Source organism: Nyctereutes procyonoides, unplaced genomic scaffold, assembly GCF_905146905.1.
Source record: "Nyctereutes procyonoides isolate TBG_1078 unplaced genomic scaffold, NYPRO_anot_genome, whole genome shotgun sequence".
Lineage (NCBI taxonomy): Eukaryota > Metazoa > Chordata > Mammalia > Carnivora > Canidae > Nyctereutes > Nyctereutes procyonoides.
The window spans coordinates 6,930,665-6,954,165 of record NW_026575151.1 but is presented as its reverse complement, the minus strand read 5'-3'; the positions used below and the strand labels follow the sequence as shown (position 1 = coordinate 6,954,165).

Here is a 23,501-nt window from a genome sequence, read left to right as displayed (position 1 = left end):
AGTCTCAGAAAGGTTAAGTTACAATGAAGGTGCAGAATACCTGGCAGTGCCTATATTCAATCCAAGTTCGTCGGATTTCTTTTCACTCTACCACAACACCCTGCTGATGAAAATACATAAACTTATCTGAAGCTTATATATATATTTTTAAAGTTCTTGTCCAGGAACTCAAGACCTAGGATGACAAATCATTCTATCACTCCTACCCCTCTCCTTTCCTACCCACTCTGCCGCACACCTTTCCTCTGCCACACTACTCACACCCATTCCCTAAACCCACCTGCCTGCTCTCAAGCCTTTACAGAAGCTGTTCCCTCTGCTTAGGCTGTCCTCGCCTTCCTCCTCCCTTAGAGAAATTCCAACCCCTCCGAAGTCGGGGCGGGGGCGGGGGGGTGGGCAGCGACCGAGAAGGCTTTGCTCCCCTGCCTAGGAGAATGGGCTGCCTCCGCCCCAGCTTCTACCACTTAGTTTATCTTTCCGCGTGTCACTCATTGGAATCGGCGTCTGTCTTCACCTGCCTCTGTAGCCACTTCCAGAAAGAACCCCTCAGAGCCACACCTCGGGGCCTGCATCTTAGCATCCTCCCATGTGCGGGAGTTCAACAGCCGCTGGCTGAGTTAATGGATGAATTTTATTTTACTTTTCATGTTGTGGACTGAATCGTAGGCAGGTAGTCCTGTGAAGCAAACTGGCTCTCACCAAGTGACTTTAGGGATAAGCACGAAGGAGGAAGGTTTCACTCACCCAAGGCCAGTTTTGTTTTGTTTTGTTTTGTTACGAAACCCCGCCCCCGTCTCGGCAGAGGCTCCGCCCAGGCCAGGGATGGCCCCGCCTCCCGCCCCGCCAAGCAATCGCTCCTCGCGACTGCGCGAGCCCGCCCAGAGCCCCGCCCGAGCCCCGCCCGAGCCCCGCCCGAGCCCGCCGAGCCCCGCCCGAGCCCCGCCCGAGCCCCGCCCGAGCCCGCCCGAGCCCGCCAGAGCCCCGCCGAGCCCCGCCCAGAGCCCGCCCGAGCCCGCCCGAGCCCCGCCCAGAGCCCCGCCCGAGCCCGCCGAGCCCGCCCGAGCCCCGCCCAGAGCCCCGCCCGAGCCCGCCCGAGCCCGCCCAGAGCCCGCCGAGCCCGCCAGAGCCCCGCCCAGAGCCCCCCGAGCTCGCCAGAGCCCGCCGAGCCCGCCCAGAGCCCCGCCCGAGCCCGCCCAGAGCCCGCCCGAGCCCCGCCGAGCCCGCCAGAGCCCGCCGAGCCCCGCCCAGAGCCCCGCCCAGAGCCCCGCCGAGCCCCGCCAGAGCCCGCCCAGAGCCCCGCCCGAGCCCCGCCCAGAGCCCCGCCGAGCCCGCCCAGAGCCCTGCCCAGAGCCCGCCAGAGCCCTGCCAGAGCCCCGCCCGAGCCCCGCCCAGAGCCCCGCCCGAGCCCGCCCGAGCCCCGCCAGAGCCCGCCAGAGCCCGCCCAGTCGCCGCCCCGAGGCTGTGGCGGGCGGTTCAGGCCGGCGGGAACCTCTCCGCCGCGGGCCCGCCCGCCATGACGATCACCTACAGCTGTGTCGCTAATGGCCGAGCGGTCCTAGCGGAGCTGGCCCTGACCGGCGGCTCCTATCAGGTACCCGGGTCCGGACCTCCGCCCTGGCAGGCTCCGCCTCTTCGAGGGTGGTGCCTGCCGGGCCCGCCCCTCAGGACGCTGCGCCGCCCGGCGGTCGGGGCCGAGGCCGGCGTCTGGGAGCCGCGGCGGCCGCCCGGCGGCGGGTCTCGGGCGAGAGCCCCCGCGCTTCCGGATGGCGGGGCGCAGTGCGCCGCCTAGGGGTGCGGGGTGGTGGTGCGCGCGCCCCACTTGGCGGGCACGAGCCGCCGCGTGCAGCTGCGATTCCAGAGACGCTTGAAGATTTTCTCTCCCCGCGGAAAAATGACTTGCAGCTCAGCCCACATCCATCGCACATGTGTTAGTTGCATAGTCCCGGGGTAAAGGTGTAGGGGATGCAGCAGTGAAGAGAAGACGCGACCTTGATGAGCTCCTTGTCTCGTTAGGACCAGGGGCTATAGAATTTGTCCAACAGTGTGAAAGTCCTGCGGTGGAGACAGGTCGAGATTGCTCCTGCAGCTTCAGGATGGCGGCTGCTTGCGGACCACAGCAGGGCTGACTAGGGTGCTTGGCCTAGAAATCTTGCGAGAGTTAGCCTGAGACGGGAAAGGGAAACGGGAACTCGGTTCGGGTGGAACAGCACGGGGTGCTTGTTTGGGGAACCCCAAAACCTGAGCGTGGCGAGAGCGCAGGGTCGCGGTGCGGGGGGGGCTAAAGATGAGGTCAGGAAAGCGGACAGGGGGCAGTTAACGAAGGGTCGGCCCTGTATTGTGGTTCTTTTTATTGTAGGGAAACGGGGGAGCAATTAAATAGAGGAATAGCAGGATCTGATTCATCTTTGGAAAACTTGGTTTGGTTACAATATGGAAGGTGGAGTGGAGGGGAGAAAACCAGTTAGCATGGGTTGTCTAAAGAGCCTGAGCGAAGGGCGTGACGGCGCAGATGGGAAGGAGGGCGCGGATCCTAGAGAGACTGTAAAACTAAGGGAACTGGGCCATGCCTAGAATGGTTTTCAATTTTTTTCTTTTTTTAATTTTTTCCCCCAGGATTATTGAGACCTAATTCACATATGATGGTGTATGAGTTTAAGATGTACTACATGATGATTTATCAAGAATTTTTTTCAGGTGGCATTAAGCAAGACTGAAATTACAGAAGGAGGAGCAGGATTCTGAAGGAGGAAGTCAGAGGGAATGCAGGGGAGGAGCGTATAGTTTGAAACAGGTTGAATTTTGTTGCCTGTTGGAAGTGGCCAATCTAGTTGGGTATTTCTTCCTCCACCTTATTCCCAAAAGATTGAAGTCAAAAAATGTCCAACAGGTAGCACTCAGAGAGTCGTGGCTAACAGTTGAAGCTAGTAGAAGAAGGTAGAAAAGAAAAGTATGAAAGTGAGGAGAGAAGAGGACCAAAAGGCAGAACACTTCAGGAGCAGGATAGAGAAATGGGACACCAAATGAGAGCTGTGGGTCCGAAAAGCCAGAGAAGAAAGTTAAAGGAATGGTTTATGCCCCCAAAGAAGTTGAACAAGACTTAAAAAGTGCTCATTGGATCTCCAATTAGAAGATGATTGATGATTTTAGGATTAGCAGTTTGGAAAAAGCAGTAGAGGCAAAAGCCCCATTGCTTGAGGCCAACTGAATGGGAGATGAGGGAATAGGAAGAGTGGAGTTAGACATTCTCACAAGATTTTAGAAGGGAAGTGAGATAGAGTAAAAGCTGAAGAAGTATGGTCCAGGAAGGGGCCTCACTTTTTAAAACAGGAAAGACTTTCAATGTATGTGGGCTAATGGAAAGGAGAAAAGGTTCACGATAAAAGAGATGAGGTTATGGGTACAGTAAGACCTGAAGGAACAGAAGGAGTAGAATCCAGTGTAGCAGAGCTCCTGAGTTGCTCAGTTGGTTAAGCATCTGCCTTCAGCTCAGGTCATGATCCTGGGGTCCTGGGATTGAGCCTCGCATCAGGCTCCCTGCTCAGTGGGGTGCCTGCGTCTCCTCCCTCTCCCTCGGCTCATGCTCACTCTCTCTCTCTCTCTCTCTCTCTCTAGCTCTCTCAAATATAAATAAAATATTGAAATTAAGAAAAAAAAGGAATCCAGGGTAGCAGTGGAGATGTGAGTCTTGGGTTATAGGAATATCCTCTTTATCTCAGGGAATAGAAGAGTGTGGACATAGAGATATAGAACTTGGTCTCCTTCTGGGTTCTCCTCTTTGCCAGTCCCTAAGTGCTGTGTTCTTCAGGCTTCTGTCTTCACTACTCCTTTAACTTGTCACATTCATTCACATCCATGGACACCTTTACCTTGATCCACTTCCAAAGTAATCTCTCTCCACAGTTACATCGCCTAACAGAAGAAGTTCAAACATATCATGTCTGGAACTAATTAAATTTCCCAACAGCTTCCTCCTCATCTGTTTCTCATCTTGCTGAGTGGTTCTACTGAGCCGTTCAAGCTGGAAATGAGGAGGCATCTTCCACTTTCTCATCTTCTACACCTTCATATTTGTTCATTTGCCATCCAGTTCTATCAGTTCTGTCTCCTGCATAGGTGTTGAACACATCTTCTTGCTTCTGAACCTTCTAGGCCCTGATTACTTCCCGCCAGAGTTCTTGAAAATGCCTCCTAGACATGATCTCCCGAACTTCAGCCTTGTCCCTCTCAGAACCGGCCTAAAAGGAAGCATGATGTCACTCTCCTGCTTAAAAACATTTGGTGGTGCCTCATTACATTCAGAATAAAATCCATACTCATTAGCCTGGCATTCGAGACCCTCCTGGTAGGGCTTTTCCACAATTGTCTCCTTCTCTTCCCACACATCCTGGTGCTCCTCCAGCTACCCTGAACTTCACACTCATCTCACCAAGGTCTTTACACCTCCCATTCCCTCTCCATGGAACCCACTTTTCTAAATTTTAACAATATAACCTCTTCTGTGTTTTGTAACTTTTCTCAAAGCCTCCCTGAAGCCTTCTCTATGCTCAGGCTAATTTACATCCCTTTATCAAAGTACTTACGGGGCTGAATTGGAATCTTTTCTGATCCCTCGCTGCCATCAGACTCCTTCAGGGCAGGAACTGTCATCTCTGTCTTTGCAGTGTACAATGCCTAGTGTATAGTAGATTGTCAACAAACGGTTAAGAAGGGAGAAAAACAGAAAGCTGAAGCAGTTCACAAGCCCAGTGGCCTTTCTTTCTGAAGCATGCAGGGAAGTAAGAAAGTAGAAGGACCTGGAGCAGTATGCAGTTGGAGGAAAAGACGAAAGGTTTGGTAAAACTGCTGTGCAGAAGCTGACCAGTGAGAAGTAAAAGAATGACAAGGAGCTTTAAGGAACAGTTTGGGGTTTTTCTTAGATTTTTATTTATTTATTTGAGACAGAGAGAGAAAGCACAAGCAGGCAGAGAAGCAGGAGAGGGAGAAGCAGACTCCGTGCTGAGCAGGGAGCCCAATGCAGGCTCCATCCTAGGACCCCAAGATCATGAAGTGAGCCAAAGGCAGACACTTAACTGACTGAGCCACCCAGGCTATCGTGTCTTTCCTCTGGGCTAAGTATTAATGTCACAGATATTTTATATTCATTAGAAAAATATTAGTATCTACCAAAGCTTATTCATGAGATCAAATCCACTGCTATTATAGGGTCCTAGAGCTGGACAGGACCCTAAAGAGCATCTTGCCCAATCCTTACATTCTTCATACAAAACAGACCCAGACAAGTCACTTTTTTTTTTTTTTTTAGATTTTACTTATTTATTCATGAGAGACGCAGAGAGAGAGAGAGAGGCAGAGACACAGGCAAACGGAGAAGCAGGCTCCATGCAGGGAGCCGATGTAGTACTTGATCCCGGGTCTCCAGGATCACACCCTGGGCCGAAGGCAAGCACTAAACCGCTGAGCCACCCAGGGATCCCGACAAGTCGCTTTCTTAAGATGTGCAGCACATTAATTCCAGAAATAGAACTAGAGCCTAGTTTGCCACTGGTTTCACTGCTTCATGTTGCCATTCACTTTGTTTCAAATTTTGCTATGATTTCATTGTGTATATAATCCAAAAAGGACACTTGGTGAAAGCTAGGGGAATATGTTTCAGTGGTGATAATACAGTAATTGAAAGTTTATGTATTCCCTTTATTTTTGTGTTTCTTAGGAAATCTTTCCCTGGATTTTTCAGGCAATACCAAGAATTTCAAGTTTTACTTTCTCCTATTAATAAGTTTTACTCAAAAGCTTTTATTTGAAGTGTTATTTTGTGGAAATGGAAAAGTGAATTAGGAATGTGCCTATTTAGGGTGCTTGTGTGACTCAGTTGATTAAGCATCTGACTCTTGGTTTTAGCCCAGGTCATGAGCTCTCAGTTATGAGATCAACCCCGGTGTCAGGTTCCACACCCAATACAGTCTGCTTTTGATTCTTTCTCCTTCTCCCTCTGCCCCTCTCCACTTGTGTGCTTTCTCTCTTTCCCAGATGAAGGAGGGAGAGAGACATCATCTCATAAGTTGTGAGATCAACCCCCCCCACACCCCCACACCCCCACCCCCATGCTCTGAGCTCAGCAGGGCATCTGCTTGAGATTCTCTCCCTCTGCCTCTCCACCCACCCCACGTCTGCCCGTACATGTGTGCTCACTCTCTCTCTCTCTCTTTCTCTCACTGTCAAATAAATAAATCTTTAAAAAAAAAGAAGAAGAAAAAAATGAATGTGACTATTCAAGTCTTCCTAGGTAACTTTCAGGTTCCTTTCATACTTCTAAAGTAAATTAATAGGACTCCATACAATTAACTATATTTAAGATATTCTCGATAATCGTTGACATCTCGCACATTTTCCTCCAGAGAATGAGCCTGACAAGATACAGATAAAAGAGATCTTGACAATTCTGTTTCATAGAAAGAAATCAGTGAATAATACTGAATAAAAATTTGTATCTTAATCAAACTAAAGAAAGAAGAATGCAAAGAAAGAAAGAGAGAGAGAGAGAAAAGGGGGGAAGGGAAGAAAAGGAGGAAGGAAGAGAGGAAGAAAGAAAAAAGAGAAAGAAAGAAAAAAAGGAAAGGAAGGAAGCAAGAAAAAAAGGAAAAGAAAAAGGAAGGAAGGAAGAAAGAAAGATAAATGCTTGGGATATTCAGAGAATAAGAGTTGAATACTTTTTTTAAAATTGATTGATTGATTTTAGAAAGGGAGAGAAAGTACAGTTGGGGACAAAAAGAGAAGGAGAGAATCTCAAGCAGACTCCCTGCTAAGCATGGACCACCCCACCTTCCCATCCTCCAACACAAGCTTCAATCTCATGACCCTGAGATCATGATCTGAGCCAAAATCAAGAGTTAGACACTTAACCATGAGCCGCTCAGGTGCCCCAAGGGCTGAATACCTTTTTTTTTAATACTTTTAATCCATTAACATTTTTAGGATGTTTCTAGTCACTGAAAAGATATTTGATTAATAGTGCTTCCTAGCCTTAAAGCCATGTGTAAGATGTGACTCTAAGATTGATTAGTGCAACCTGTATTTGCGTATTATAAGTATACACAGAAGTATATGTATATTTGTATAATTTTAATATTTTCCTTCAGATTCAAATGAATATTTCATAACTTGCCTCTTACCACACATTCTGACTACCCATTAGTTCTAGTGAACACTTGTTCTTTAAAAAACCAATCAGACCATTAGTAAATTTAGGGAGAGGAAAAATTAAAGACGTTACAATGTTACACAAAATAAATGCTGATAATTTATTTTTAGGAAGCAGCAGCAGCAGTGCTTAGACTAGTGCTTCTTAGAGCTGAACCAAAGACCATCATTCAGATGGGAAGGTAAGGTATATTCTTATTTTTTTTAAGATTTTATTTATTTATGAAAGACACACAGAGAGAAAGAAAGAGACCTTGGCAGAGGGAGAAGCAGGCTCCATGCAGGAAGCCTGATGTGGGACTTGATCCTGGGACTCTGGCATCACACCCTGAGCCAAAGGCAGACACTTAACCACTGAGCCACCCAGGTGTCCTGGTAAGATATATTCTTATAAAAGTCTGCTTTTTAACAATAATAATGATGTGCAACATCAGTTGCACGTGCTCTCAGTTGAACCCTCAGAACGGAAAACTTCTGTATATAAAAGTGTAAGATCAAATGAGAGTGATTAATACCAAATTCAGCATAGTGGTTACCTCTGCAATGGGAAGGGAGAAAAATGAAGTTGGGGAAGACTATACATACAACATTAATTGTATCTGTAAGATTTTAACCAGATGGTGGGTCTAAGGTATTCTTGTTATCTTATTCTCCACTCTTTTTTAGTATGCCCAAAATATTTCACTAATAAAAAAAGAAAACTTCCATTTGAAAAATCTTTAATAAGACCATTCTAAGCTATACTTTGGACATTACATAGTATGGCCTAACCCAGTCTTGACAACATTTTGCTAGTAAAAGAAGAGGTGGGAAATAAGAGCATCTATTACTTTTAGACTCATCATTGTTTTTTTAAGAGTAAGTTTGTTTTAAGCTTTATATTGTAGAATAAAACAAAATATAAAAACTACATCAAGAGAAAATACAGCCTTATTAAGCTTTACAAGGGAACGTCCCCACCAACTGCAGCTACCACCTATGGCAAAAATATGGAATACTGCCAGCCATCCCCAAAACTCCCCGCCATGCATCCTGTCCCATCCACAGCTTCCTTCCTTTCCCCCAAATCAACCACCATTCCAACCCCTATAGTAGTGACTTACCCTGGGTCTTCACTGCCTCAGCACCTAAATATGCAACCTCAGACACAAGAGCCTAATCCTACCCAGTTTTTTTTTCGATCTCTTTAATCTATATTTCCTCCCTGCATCCTTTTCCTTTCCTTACAGTTCATCATTGAAGATCCTGTAGAGTGTAGAGTTTCTGGTTTCACTGATTGCATATTCAGAATGCATTTCACAATGTTTTAAGCAGCTGGATCCACAGGCTGGATCCCTTCGGCAAGACTCTGGGTGTTTTTTTCCATCAGATGGTACATGTTGTCTGCTTATATCTCCTTTTGACATGCTAAGAGCCAGTGGTATTCCTTGCCTGCACCATAGAGCCATTCATTTATTGGAGAGTGCAAAATGGTGATATTCTAGTTTGTTCCCTCTTATTAGCCAGCATGATTTCAAAAAGAGATGCTTTTCTCATCTACTATTTCCTTGCCTATATTGTGCATTCTAATTGAATCATTTGAAGACCTCTTCCTGAACTCCTGCTCCATATATCCAACTGCCTATTCTGCATCTCTTTTGGATGTCTGATGGGCATCTCAAACTCATGTCCAAAACCAAGCCTTCTCCTACAGTCTTCCACATACCACTTTTCCAGTTCCTCAGGCCTGAAACCTTTATTTTTTTTTCCTGAAACCTTTATGATCCTTGACTTTTGTCTCCTTGACATCTAAACCCAATCCATCAACAAATCGTGTTGCCCTTCCAAATATATCCAGAATCCGACTGCCTCTAGTACTACTATAGGAACCACACCATCATCATCTCCTGTCTAGGTTACTCCATACAAAGTTCGGTTCATTTCTGTAATTGTGGGTTTTTTTTTTTAAGGATTTCTCTCTTAAAATTTGATTTAATAGCATTTTATAATTATGCAAAACATGCATGTGGCTCCAAAGTCAAATTAAGAAAACAGGTTTTCTTTAAGAAGTCTAATTTTCATTCCTTTCCTCTCCACACTGTTCTCTCTTCCCCCTAGACAGGTTATCCTAGACAGATAACCATTTTAACAAAGTTTTCAGTTTGTCATTTTCTTTTTCTTTTATTTTCTATAAGAGACACATGCATATATGTGCATTTCCCTTCAGGGAGTATATGAGAATGATAGACAAATGGTAATACATCATACACACTTTTCCTCCTCTTGCTTTTGTTAGTTATGGTGTATCCTGGACATCAGGTATTCATGGTTTGTTTTTGTTTTTGTTTTTGTTTTTTCATTTTTAAAGGTAGTTTCTGAATGTTACTCACTAATAACATACTAAGCGTAAATGTAAAATATCTCTTCCCTCACACCCAATATCAATTTACTTCAAATCACATATATAATTTTTAGAGAGATGATAGAATTAGCAACTCATTTTCAACAAACATTCCTCCCAATTTAGAAATAAAAATATTGGGCAGCCCTGGTGGCTCAGCGGTTTAGCACCACCTTCAGCCTGGGACCTGATCCTGGAGACCTGGGATCGAGTCCCACGTTGGGCTCCCTGCATGGAGCCTGTTTCTCCCTCTGCCTGTCTCTCTCTCTCTCTCTCTCTCTCTCTCTCTCTCTGTCTCTCATGAATAAATAAATAAAAATCTTAAAAAAAAGAAAAATATTTTCCAAGTGGAGAGTATGTGTATGAATCAATATCATCATTAAAAATATTTGTAGGGACACCTGGGTGGCTCAGTGGTAATAATAAAATCTTAAAAAATATAAATATTTGTAGCATATTGTATTCATGATATGATATGAAGGATTTACACTGAAAGGGCAGGCACATACTTTAAATTTTCTGCCTCTGGGATTATCTTTTCTCCCTGTTTCTGAGCTTTGTCATTTTGTATATATCCAGTTTAGCGTTTGACCAAGTCTGTCACCCACTAACCATTTGGATATATAGTGTTCAAAATGACTAGATTAAAAGTCTAGGCACCAAGCAACTATTTTCATTGCCAGATTTTTAAATTTTCTGGTTTGTTGGGCAGTAAAGATGGAGGCACTTTCCAAGAGTTTTCTAGCTTCCTAATATGTGACCCTGAGAAGGCATAAAAGGTCAGATGAGATACACTTTCACATACTGTAGAGGACTTTAATTTCCCCCTCCCCAGTTAATCCTGTTCCTCAGAATATTTAGTATTGGCAGTTCATAACTTTTAAATTCTAATCTATCATAATAGAAAGCCAAGAAGTACCAAAATTAAATATGTCTACCTAAAGATACAGGGATAGTAAAAATCAATGAATATAGTATTTTCTATAATGAGAATCTTTTTTTTAAGATTTTATTTGTTTATTCATGAGAGAGACAGGCAGAGACCTAGGCAGGAGGCAGGCTCTCTGCAGGAGCTCAATGTGGGACTCGATCCTGGGACCCCAGGATCATGCCCCGAGTCAAAGGCAGATGTTCAACCGCTGAGCCACTCAAGGCATTCTTATTCGATGAGAATCTTGATTCAGTCTTGTAATGAGTGCTATCTACCAAAGCCATTTTAAATATAGATAGATAAATAGATGGATAGACTTTTCTCTCCATTGTATTTCATTTTTATTGATGAAATTTTAAATACATACTCTAATTTTATAGTTTTTATTTAACATAATTTCTCACATGTATGAAAGATTTTCTAATTCTCATTATAAAAAGTTATATAGCTTGTACACTACTACTGAGAGCTTTAAAATAAAATTAGATTCTCTGCGAGGGTATTTAATTTCTCCAATGTTATCATGTAAATGAATGTATTCTTTTCAAGCTTTGTCTATCATACTCTCTTTATTGATGGAATCACTTACCTATGTGCTACAGACAATGCCTTGGATACCATAACACCATCTGCATTTCTTACAAACGTAAGTAATTTCTTATACTACTTTAAGGACTTTTTCAATTATTTAAAGTATGAGGTCTTTGTTTTATAGTATGTTAGTAATAGTGTCACTAACCAAAAGCAGATCACTTATTTGTCTATAAAAGAGAGCTAATTAATGACCTTCAGAGATTTCTCCTTTTTTTTTGACCTTCAGAGATTTCTTACACCTATTCTTCATCTGCCGTTTCCACACTTCTCCCGACCCTAAAGCAACGTCTGCAAAAGTCTACCTCACAGATCTATTAGACTCTCTCTTTGTATTTATTTTATTCTTTAAAAATAAGAGAAATTAAACTTTACTAATACTTAATATACCTTTTCAATAGCATGTATATTTAATTTACAAATGGGGTGCCTGGGTGGCTCAGTTGGTTAAGCATCCAACTCTCGATTTTGGCAGGTCATGATCGCAGGATCATGGGATCCCTATATCAAGCTCCCCACCCAGCAGGGAGTCTGCTTGGGATTCTCTCTCTGCCTCTTTCCCGTTTGTGCATGCTCGCTCTCGCTCTCTCTCCCTCCCTAAATAAATATTTTTTAGGATAAATAACAAATAAATAAATAAAAATCACTAATGGAAAAATTAGTCAGCAATGCTATATAGTTACTAACAGTTATTCTCCAGTCATATTCATGAATCATGCATATATCTTGTTAGTGAACTGTCTTGCTTTAACAAAGCTCAAACTGTAACCAGATATAGAATCAAGGATTATAAGGACTAATATTGTAATTCACTCTTCAGATACACCTTGATAATTGCTAGAGTCTAGATGGTAAACACTGTTAGCAATTTAAGTGACTATCCTCTAATTTTTTTCTCCTTCTGCTATTATGAGAAAACATCCCAACTTTACCGTCTTTCCAAAACCAGATGATACCAAACTGCCAACCACATAAATTTTACCACTGTTTCTGGGGAATACAATATTGAGTACAAACAACTGCAAGAATTCCTTCTTGAGACTTTGAAATGTCCTATAACAACCATAAGCCTTTGAAAGATAGTATCATGACATTTAGTTGGGATTGTTTAATTATCACTGAATGGATTTTGAGGGGAGGAGCAGGAGGGCAAAATAAGAAACACTTATTTTAGAAAATATCATGGAATCCCATCTTTCTTTGTCTGCCAGAGGTGAGCATCTGCTCTTCCCCTCAAGCCCTCAGGCATACAAAAGACTCAAAGTGGTATCTGTGGTCTCTCTGTATGAGGTTGTGATCTGTACTATAGCAGTGGAGAAGACTGGGAAGGCACAGTTTTCATAAATACTGCACCTTTGATTAGAAAGGACACCCTGCCACTGAAAAGCTAGAAATAGTGTGGAAATGGAATATTCTTTTATTTCACATTTCTGCCAGACTTTGCTTCAAATAAGCATTTGCTCTGTAATTCTCCAGTTGAAATTATCTATGTAGGTTAAATATTTCTATTAATGTCCCCAGGTTAGTGATACTTTTCTGAGAAATCCTTTGATGTCGCAAGAACATTTTTCTCCTTCAAATGCCGTTGCTGCAGATTTTCAACAAGTATTAGGAAAGTATATGGTATGTAACCTCCAACTGTACTCCTCAGCATTATATTATAGCTGAGAAAATAGTTTGGAGTTAGGAGATAAGAGCTATAAAGATGAGTGAGAACTGAGAACTTCTACCTTTATATAATGATAAGGAATGATATCCTCAATATATTGATCAGTGAATAAAACAAGATAGAGAAAGTATGTATGGCATACTATTATTTGTTTACCATTCTTATTTGCAACCATTTAAGAAAGAGGGAATAAATACAAATATATGGATTTGTTTGTTACAGTAAAAAAAAAAAAAAAAAGAGAGAGTGAGAGAGGGGTCAAAAAAAAGTATAAGCCAAAAACATTTTAATCATTGCCTATGTAGGGATGGGGGACAGGAATAGAAACTAGGCCTCCCTGAATGAAACTTGTTTTGCAGATTTGACTTTGGAACCATGTAAGTATTTTATATAATCATAAAATACTATTACATTAAATATATTTTTTAAAGATTTTATTTATTTATTCATGAGAGACACAGAGATAGAGAGGCAGAGACACAGGCAGAGGGAGAAGCAGGCTCCACGCAGGGAGCCTGACACAGGACTCGATCCCGGGACTCCCAAGATCACGCCCTGGACCAAAGGCAGGTGCCAAACCACTGAGCCACTCAGGGATCCCCTATTACATTAAATATTTAAAAATAGTCCCTAGAGTGAAATAAGACAATCATAAGAGGACAAATACTATGTGATTCTACTTATATGAAATACCTAACGTAGTGAGATTTATAGAGGCAAAAAGTAGAATGATTGTTGCCAGAGCCTGGGGGAAAGGGATGAAGAGGAATTAGTATTTAATGGATACAGAGTTTCAGTCTGGGAACATGGAAAAAGTTCTGGAGATGGTGGTGGTGATAATTGCACAACAATGTGAATATATTTAATGCCACTGAGCTATACAGTTAAAAATCTATACAATTACAATTATAAATTTTGCTATATATATTTTACCATAATAATTTTTTTAATTTTAAAAAGTAATACCTAAAACTCAAAAAAAAAGAACCTTATTGTGTATCAGGTTGATGGCTTAAAAACAGAAAAATTTATTTCAAGCAACTTTAAAACACAATAATTTGGGGCAGCCCCGGTGGCGCAGCAGTTTAGCGCCGCCTGCAGCCTGCGGCATGATCCTGGAGTCTGGGGATCGAGTCCCACGTCGGGCTCCCTGCATGGAGCCTGCTTCTCCCTCTGCCTGTGTCTCTGCCACTCTCTTTCTCTCTCTCTCTCTCTCTCTCTCTCTGCATCTCTATAAATAAAATCTTTTTTAAAATTTTTTTTAAAAATAAAATAAAACGCAATAATTTGATTGTATATTCCTAGTGAGATTATACCTTAATAACAAAAGAACTAAAAATAAATCTTAAAGTATTTCTTTTCAAGTGTCACATTGGTATTACTATTCTAAAATTGGTTTATATAGATATGTTACTTTCAGTAATAAAGTTAATGTCATTAGGAATCAAGATATTCAGCAAGAGTTACAAATATAAAGTCAAAGAATTAAGTAAAACCTTATCCTAAATTTTAATTGAAAATTAGTATTTTTTTTAAGATTTTATTTATTTATTCATGGCAGACAGAGAGAGAGAGAGGCAGAGACACAGGCAGAGGGAAAAACAGGCTCCATGCAGGGAGCCTGATGTGGGACTTGATCCCGGGCCTCCAGGATCACACCCCAGGCTGACGGCAGCGCTAAACCTCTGGGCCACCAGGGCTGCCCAAAAATTAGTATTTTTAAAAGAAAACCAAATTTGAAATTTTTAATTGAAAATGGAATATCGAAAGTTTTTTCTTTTTAAATAAAAAGATTTTATTTTTAAGTAATCTCTACACTCGACATGGGTCTCAAACTCATGGCCCCAATATCAAGAGTTGCATGCTCCATCACTGAGCCAGCCAGGTGCCCCCAAAATTTTTTCATTGAAAATACATCACATGATGTATTTTCTCTTTTAAAAAAAATCTATTTTCTAGCCTATTGAAAACCATTAGAAATAATGAGCAACCCAGAAGCAATGTGCCCCTTTAGCATCTAGATTATTGTCTCTAAATACCATTTTACACTAAAAGGAACCAGGCCTGATTGCAGGAATCAGGCAGGAAATGTATAAACCAGAAGCATTTTGTCATACCAGAAGCAACGAAGCTTCAAAGTTCACTGTGCTCATGTCAAAAAACTTAGGAGGGATCCCTGGATGGCACAGCGGTTTAGCGCCTGCCCCGCAGGCCGGCCGCGCGGGGCCGCGTCCCAACAGCATTGGCCCAGGGCGCGATCCTGGAGACCCGGGATCGAATCCCACGTCGGGCTCCCGGTGCATGGAGCCTGCTTCTCCCTCTGCCTATGTCTCTGCCTCTCTCTCTCTCTCTCTCTCTCTCTCTCTCTCTCTCTGTGACTATCATAAATAAATAAAAATTAAAAAAAAAAAGACTTAGGAGCTAATTTGAAGAGGCTAACACTAGTCAGTAATAGAATAACTTGAGCATCAAAAAGAGTAATAACTGCAGTGGATTGTAGCACATCAAATGTGTTAAATTCCTTGAGTTTCAAGATACTATCAAAGACAAAATAATCCCTCATCAGTCAACTCTGGAAGATACTGAAGATCTACCTCATCATTCCGAAAACCAATAAATAAAAGACTCAACCATTTTTTCTGACTTTCCTATATGAACTATACCTCAAAGAAAACAAGTAATTGACTAGGGAAAAGGTTTTTCTTTTGGTCTTTATAGAAGTATTCTAGCTTTCATAAACAAAGAAGAGGTGATAAATTTCACTATTTTATAATCCCTGATGAAATAATGGATCTAGGCAGTCATCATTGATGACTGAAAAAAATTAGGTGTGGGATGCCTGGGTGGCTCAGTGGTTGTGTGCCTGCCTTTGGCTCAGGTCATGATCCCAAGATCCAGGATTGAGTCCCGCATCAGGCTCCCCATGAGAATCCTGCTTCTCCCTCTGCCTATGTCTCTGCCTCTCTCTCTCAGTCTGTGTCTCTCATGAATAAGTAAATAAATCTTAAAAAAAAAAATTAGGTGAAAAGCTGATGAGGAACTTCATAACAGATTAAATGGGCTCAAAACACCTAAACCCATTTATTCCTAAATTCACAATAAGGGGTGATTGATCATTAATTATGTTTCTTAATATTACACAATCAGTGGTATACAGCACACATCTGCAGTATGCTTGCCCAAAACATCAAACTTGAATATGAGCAAGCCTTTATATCTACCAGTTTATAGGAAATAGATCAGTGACTGCATTAAATGATCCCACAGCAACACAATCAGCAAAATCCAGAATATAAGAAAATCTACAAGGGAGATAATCCAATTTCTTCAGCAAATAAATTGCAACAGGAAGAAAGTTAAAGAGAAGTCATAGATTAAAAGAGATTTACACATATCAACTAAAGTGTTGTATTCTGATCAACAAATATTTTTTAAAAAAACTGATTTTTTTAATAAATTTGTACACAAACTGTTGATGATATTAAGGAATCTATGTAGATGTAATAATGTTGTCTTATTTTTAAGAAAATTCAGGTCATATCTTTTAGAGATACAAACTGAAGCATTTACAGATTAAAATGATGTAATGTGTGGGATTTGCTTTGAAATAATATATTTGGGGAAGGGGTAATCAGTAGTACAATTGAAACAAGATTGACCATGTGTTGATACTAGGTGATGGATACATAGAGATTGATTATACTGTTCATTCTACATTTGTATATGTTTGAACTTTTCCATAATAAAATATTCTAAGTATACCTGTTTTAGTTTTCCATCTCTAGATCTAACAAATTCTACAAATCAGCAGCCTAAAACAGCACACACTTATCTCATAGTTCGTATGGGGCAGGAATCTAGGCCCCACTTAACAGGTTCTCTTCTCAGAGTCTCAGAAAACTCCACGGCGAGTGTCCTCAGCGAGGCTGTGTTCTCATCCAGAAGATCTGGGGAAGATTCTGCTTCCAGGCTCATTCAGAGCCCGTTGCAGAATTCATTTCCCTAGAGCTGTGCCAGGGTTGCAGCTTTTTGCTGGCTGTTGGCCAGGGGACATCCTCAAGTCCTAGAAACTGAGAACAGTGCCTTGACATTTTGCCATTCTCAGTATGGTCACTTGCTTCTCAAGGCCAGCAGAAGGCATCTCCCTACTCCAGTTTACTAAGTATTATTATAATGTGACACGATCACAGGAGTGACATCCCATCACCTTTGCAGTTAGTTGGAAGCAAGTCATACTTGGTTGGGTGGGGGTTGGGGGGTGACAAGGATGTGACGCATTGGGCAGTCACCATAGGACACCACAATGCCTGAAAAATAATTAAGGATAGATGCTTTTATATTAAATTCATACATTTTCTTACGAATTCTGCATATTCAGTATAGCCAAAATATATTAGTGATATAGCTCCTTGAAAACTAGTTACCATGAGAAAATATGCACATTTTAAGCAGTTAACACATCTGACATCAAAGAAATTTCTGTTTAACATTTATAAACTAATCCAGTAAGCATTAAATATGTAGAAAATTTTATAAAAGTTGTTGAATTTCTTACACAATAGTTAACAAAAAAAATACTTTTGAGAGATTTAAATATATATGTGTGTGTTTGTGTGTGTATAGAAGCTGAATGTCAATGAACTATGAATACATTATCTTAGCAAAACTTAAATGATTCCTTTAGGTTAAAAAAAACTAAGCATTTTTTAAAAGGACAGAAAGAGAAATAAAGGAACAAAAAGAAAAATTAAAACCATTCATCTTAACCTGATTATATCTGCAAAGACCTTATTTCCAGATAAGGTCACATTCACGGGTATCTGATGTTAGGAATTGAACATATCTTTCTGAGGGGAACACAATTCACCTAGCAAACTCCTCTTTCTACATTTACCCAATGAGCTCCTAGCAGAACAATTGTAAGTTGTTTTTTTTTTTTTAAAGATTTTATTTATTTATTCATAGACACAGAGAGAGAGAGAGGCAGAAACACAGACAGAGGGAGAAGCAGGCTCCATGCAGGGAGCCTGACGTGGGACTCGATCCCGGGTCTCCAGGATCACGCCCCGGGCTGCAGGCGGCGCCAAACCACTGTGCCACCGGGGCTGCCCAGCAATTGTAAGTTGTACGGGCCCATAACCAGCAAGATCAGAGTTCTGTTTAAGGTGGATTTAAGGGGCACCTGGGTGGCTCAGTCAATTGAACATCTGCCTTTGGCTCAGGTCATGATCCCAGGATTCTGGGATCAAGCCCCACATCGGGCTCCCTACCCAGCGGGGAGTCTGCTTCTCCCCGTCTCCCCTCTGCTCCTACTCTCTATCTCTCCCTTTCAAATAAATCATATCTTTTTAAAAAGTACTTTATATAGTGGTTTGGGAATTAAATGAGTTAATATGTGTGAAGTGCTTAAAACAGTACCTGACACATGCTAAGTGTTCAATAAGTTATTATTTAATATGGTTCTGCAACTGCGGCTTACTTTTTTTTTTTTTTTTGCGGCTTACTTTTTTAACATAACACTATTGTAGAGATCGTTTTTGTTAATACAGATAAAATAGAAGACAAAAATAGGAACAAAGGACAAGAACAATAAATGGAAAACAGTAACAAATATGGTAGATATTAGATCAACTATATCAATAATTACTTTAAAATTTAGTGATCTAAGTTAAGAGACAGATTGTCGGGTTGGATAAAAAAACTGTCAAGAGAATGAGAAGACAAGTCACAGACTGGGGAAAAAATATTTACAAAAGACACATTATCGGGACTCCAGGATGGCTCAGTTGGTTAAACATCTGCCTTCGGCTCCAGTAATGATCCCAGGGTCCTGGGATCAAGCCCTGTGTTGAGCTCCCGGCTCAGCAATGAGTCTGCTTCTCCCTCTCCCCCTGTTCATGCTCACTCACTCTTTCTCTCTCACTTGCTCATTCTCTCTCCAATAAATAAAATCTTTTTTAAAGAGACATCTGTTACCCAGAATACACAAAGAACTCTGAAAACTCAACAATAAGATGATAACCTGATTAAAAATTGGGCCAAAGGAGCACCTGGCTGGCTCAGTAGGTGGGTCATGTGACTCTTGATCTTAGGGTTGTGGTTTTGAGCCCCATATTGGATGTAGAGATTACTTTAAAAAAATAGTCTCTTTAAAAAATGAGCCAGTAATAAATAAATAAATAAAAATAAAAATAAATAAAAAAAAATAAAAAATGAGCCAGTGACCTGAGTAGATGCCTCACCAAAGATCTACAAGTGGCAAACAAACATGAAAAGATGCTCAACATCATACATCATTAGGGAATTGCAAATTAAACCAACAATAAAATACTCCTACACACCTATTAGAAGGACCAAAATTCAAAACACTGGCAACACCTAATACTGACAAGGAGGTGGCAAAATAGTAACTCATACTCACTGCTGATGGGAATGCATAATGGTACAGTCGCTTTGGAAGACAGTTTGGCAGTCTCTTACAAAACTAAACATATTCTTACCATACAATCCAGCAATCACCAATCCTTGGTGTTTAAGTAAGTTGAAAAATTACGTCCACACAAAAATCTGTATTCAAGTATTATAGCAGCTTTATTAATAATTGCCAAAACATGGAAGCAACCAAAATGTCTTTCCATAGGTAAATGGATAAACTTGTGCTACATCCAAACAACTGACTATGATTCAACACTAAAAAGAAATGAGCAATCAAGCCCTGAAAAGATATGGGAGAATCTTAAGTGCATATCACTAAGTGAAAGAAGCCAATATGAAAAGGCTACTTGATTCCAACTATATGACATTCTGGAAAAAACAAAGCTATGGTGACAGTAAAAAGAGCAATTGCTGCCAGGGCTTAGGTGCATGAATCAATGGAGCACAAAGGATTTTAACGCCAGTAAAACTGTTCTGTATGATACTATCCTGGTGGATACATGTCATACATTGACCAAACTCTAATGTAAACTATGGGCTTTGGGTAATGCTGTGTCCATGTAGGATCATCCATTGGAGCAAATGTACCACTCTGGCATGGGATGTTGATAGAAATCTGGGGGGTGAAGGAGGTGGAGGGGATAAGGGTATGTGAGAACTCTATACTTTACACTCAATTTTATTGTGATCCTAAAATTTCTCTTTAAAAATCTATGTATATAAATAAACAACTTAAATTTTTTAAAAAAAAGACTTCCACCACTGATTGAATACATTGAAATATTGCTCTCCCGTCCACCTCTTCCCTTTTCTTAGCAAGATTAAGGTGGGACAATCTGAAGCTTAGTTGATTCCTTATGCTGAAAAACAAGTGAAATGTACCTTTGATACTTTTGTTCAATTTGTACAACATATTATAGATTTTAATTATAGAAAATATTATTTATATTATATTTCATTTCTATATAGATGAAATACAATAAAAATCAAGATGGTAGCTCAATATCTACATTGAAGAGTCAAGTAACTGATGTAAAAAATATTATGTCCCAAAATATTGATGAAATTTTGGAAAGCAAAAAAAGACTGAATATCTACACTGATAGGACCGGTTATCTCCAAACAACTGTAAGTGATGCTCTCTTGTCTTGGTATCTAAATAGTGTTCTAAGCCTTGAGACAAATGGCTAAAAGCAAATGCATTCCAGGGATACTGTGAGATAATCCTATGTTTCCAAAATATGGCTTTATCAAAAAATTATTAGAATGCAACTAAAGTATTTTTTTAATTATAAAACAATGAAAATTTTAAAACCCATTAAAGTAGTAGGTGGCTATTTGCATAATATATATTTCTTACATTAATAAATACACAGGTTAATCAACAAATAAATTTCAAGGACCAAAAAAAGGAGGGAGAACTAACCAAAAAATGGGTTGAGAAAGTTACCAACTGCAATGTGTGGGCCTTATTTGGAATTTAATTCAAAAAATTTATAACTTCATGAGATAATTAGATGTTTGAACTCCGACTGGATATTAGATGACATTAAGGAATATTACTAGTTTTTAACTGTGATAATGGTACTGTGGTTATGCTTTAAAAAGAGTCATTACTTATTAGAGATACATATTAAAATATTTTGAGTCAGTTTATATGATGTCTGAGATTAGCTTCAGAATAATTCAGGAATAGAATGGGGTATAAATGAAACAAAATTGGCCATAAATTGATAACTGTTAAAACTGGATGTTGAAGGTGCCTGGGTGGCTCAGTTGGTTGAGCATTTGCCTTCAGCTCAGGTCATGATCCAGGAGTCCTGGGATTGAGCCCTGTGTCAGGCTGTCTACTCAACAGGGAATCTGCTCCTCCTTCTCCCTCTGTCCCCCCACCCAGCTCATGCACTCTCTCACTCTCAAACAAATAAATAAAATATTCAAAAACCCAGATATTGGGCAGCCCAGGTTGTCTCAGCGGTTTAGCGCCGCTTTCAGCCCAGTGCGTGATCCAGGAGACCCGGGATTGAGTCCCACATCAGGCTCTCTGCATGGAGCCTGCTCCTCCCTCTGCCTGTGTCTGTTCCTCTGTGTGTGTGTGTGTGTGTGTGTGTGTGTGTGTGTCTCATGAATAAATAAATAAAATCTTAAAAAATAATAAATAATAAATAATAAAAACCCAGATATTTGGGCACCCGGGTGCTAGGTGGTTGAGCATCTGCTTTGGCTCAGGTCATGATCCCAGGATCCTGGGATCAGGTCCCAAATCAGGCTCCCAACAGGGAGCCTGCTTCTTTCTCTGCCTGTGTCTCTGCCTCTCTGTGTCTCTCATGAATAAATAAATAAAATCTTTTTTTAAAAAAATGGATGTTGAATATATAAGGGGTTCATTATCCCATTCTGTCAACTTCTGTATATATTCAAAATTCTCTCAATCAGTAATAGTTAATTACCTTAGGGCATTTTAAATTTTATTTTTTACAGATTTTTTTTCTAGAATACCTTCTAGTTCCATCCACATCACTGCCAATGGCAAGATTTCCAATTTTTGATGGCTGCGTAGTATTCCACTGTGTGTGTGTGTGTGTGTGTGTGTGTGTGTGTGTGTGTATCATCTTTATCCATTCATCTATCAACAAACATCTGGGCTCTCTCCATAGTTTGGGTATTATGAACATTGCTACTATAAACATTGGGGTGCTGGTGCCCCTTTGGATCACTACATTTGTATCTTTCCGTTAAGTACCCAGTAGTGCAAATTTTGGGTCATAGGGTAGCTCTATTTTCAACTTTTTCAGGAACCTCCATACTGTTTTCCAGAGTGGTGGCACCAGCTTGCATTCCCACCAACAGTATAGGAGACGTCCCCCTTCTCCACACCCTCACCAACATCTGTCGTTTCCTGACTTGCTCACTTTTGCCATTCTGACTGGTGTGAGGTGGTATCTCAGTGTAGTTTTGGTTTATATTTCCCTGAGTGATGTTGAGCATTAAAAAAAATGTGTGTGTCTATTGGACATTTGTATGTCTTCTTTGGAGAAATGTCTGTTCATGTCTTCTGCCCATTTCTTGATTGGATTATTTTTTCTTTCCATGTTGAGTTTTATAAATTCTTTATAGATCTTGGATACTAGCCCTTTATCTGATCTGTCATTTGCAAATATCTTCTCCCATTTTGTTGGTTATCTTTTGGTTTTGTCGACTGTTTCCTTTGCTGTGCAAAAGCTTTTTATCTTGATGAAGTCCCAATAATTTATTTCTGCCTTTTGTTTCCCTTGCCTTTGTAGACATACCTAGCAAGAAGCTGATGCAGCCAAGGTCACAGAGGTTGCTGCCTGTGGTCTCCTCTAGGATTTTGATGGATTCCTGTCTCACATTTAGATCTTTCATTATTTTTTAGTGTATTTTTGTGTATGATGTAGGAAATGATCTAGTTTCATTCTTCTTCATGTGGCTATCCAATTTTGCCAACACTATTTGTTGAAGAAACTGGGTTTTTTTTTCCCCATTGGATATTCTTTCCTATTTTGTCAAAGATAAGTTGACCATAGAGTTAGGGGTCCATTTCTGGGTTCCCTTTTCTGTTGCTTTGATCTATGTGTCTATTTTTGTGCCAGTACCATACTGTCTTGATGATTACAGCTTTGTAATAGAGCTTGAAGTCCAGTTTTGTTTTTTTCAACATTCCTTTGGCTATTCAGGGTCTTTTCTGGTTCCATACAAATTTTAGGATTATTTGGGATGTCTGGGTGACTCAGCAGTTGAGCGGCTGCCTTTCACTCAGGTAGTGATCTCAGGGCTCTGGGATCGAGTCCCACATCGGGCTCCCCACAGGGAGTCTGCTTCTCCTTCTGCCTGTGTCTCTGCCTCTCTTTGTGTCTTTCATGAATAAATAAAATCTTTTTAAAAAATTAGGATTATTTGTTTCAGCTCTGTGAAAAAAGTTGATGGTATTTTGATAGAGATTGCTAATTTTTTCACTTTTAGAAACAATTTATTAAGATATTACTTACATAAAATAATATTCACCCACTTTGTAGACTTTGATAAATTGTGGTACTTGTGTACAATTGTGTAACCACAATCAGGTTATAGAATAGCTCTGTCATTTTTTTTAATATTTTTTATTTATTTAATAGAAAGAGAGCACAAGCAGGGAGAACAACAGAAGGAGAGGGAGAAGTAGGCTCCCCCACTGAGCAAGGAACCTGATGTGGGGCTCAATCCCAGGACCCTGAGATCATGACCTGAGCTGAAGGCAGACGCTTAACCAACTGAGCCACCCAGGCACCCCTAGCTCT

General features: G+C 40.7%; 1 protein-coding gene across 1 annotated transcript; it reads left to right on the top strand.

Moving 5' to 3' along the window:
• The first annotated feature begins 1,509 nt into the window (after nt 1-1,509).
• LOC129501867 (uncharacterized) lies at nt 1,510-22,977 on the top strand. Its single transcript, XM_055313163.1, has 6 exons — nt 1,510-1,591; nt 7,309-7,379; nt 11,058-11,154; nt 12,621-12,722; nt 20,173-20,331; nt 22,488-22,977. The coding sequence occupies exons 1-6, from the start codon at nt 1,514-1,516 to the stop codon at nt 22,506-22,508; spliced, it is 528 nt and encodes a 175-aa protein (XP_055169138.1). The 5' UTR covers nt 1,510-1,513; the 3' UTR covers nt 22,509-22,977.
• The last annotated feature ends 524 nt before the right edge of the window (nt 22,978-23,501 follow it).

Coding starts and splice junctions, on each gene's coding strand:
- LOC129501867 (XM_055313163.1), top strand. CDS start 1,514: ATGACGATCACCTACAGCTGTGTCGCTAATGGCCGAGCGGTCCTAGCG. Junction 1,592..7,308: donor TGACCGGCGGCTCCTATCAG/GTACCCGGGTCC, acceptor ATTTATTTTTAG/GAAGCAGCAGCAGCAGTGCT. Junction 12,723..20,172: donor AAGTATTAGGAAAGTATATG/GTATGTAACCTC, acceptor ATTTCTATATAG/ATGAAATACAATAAAAATCA.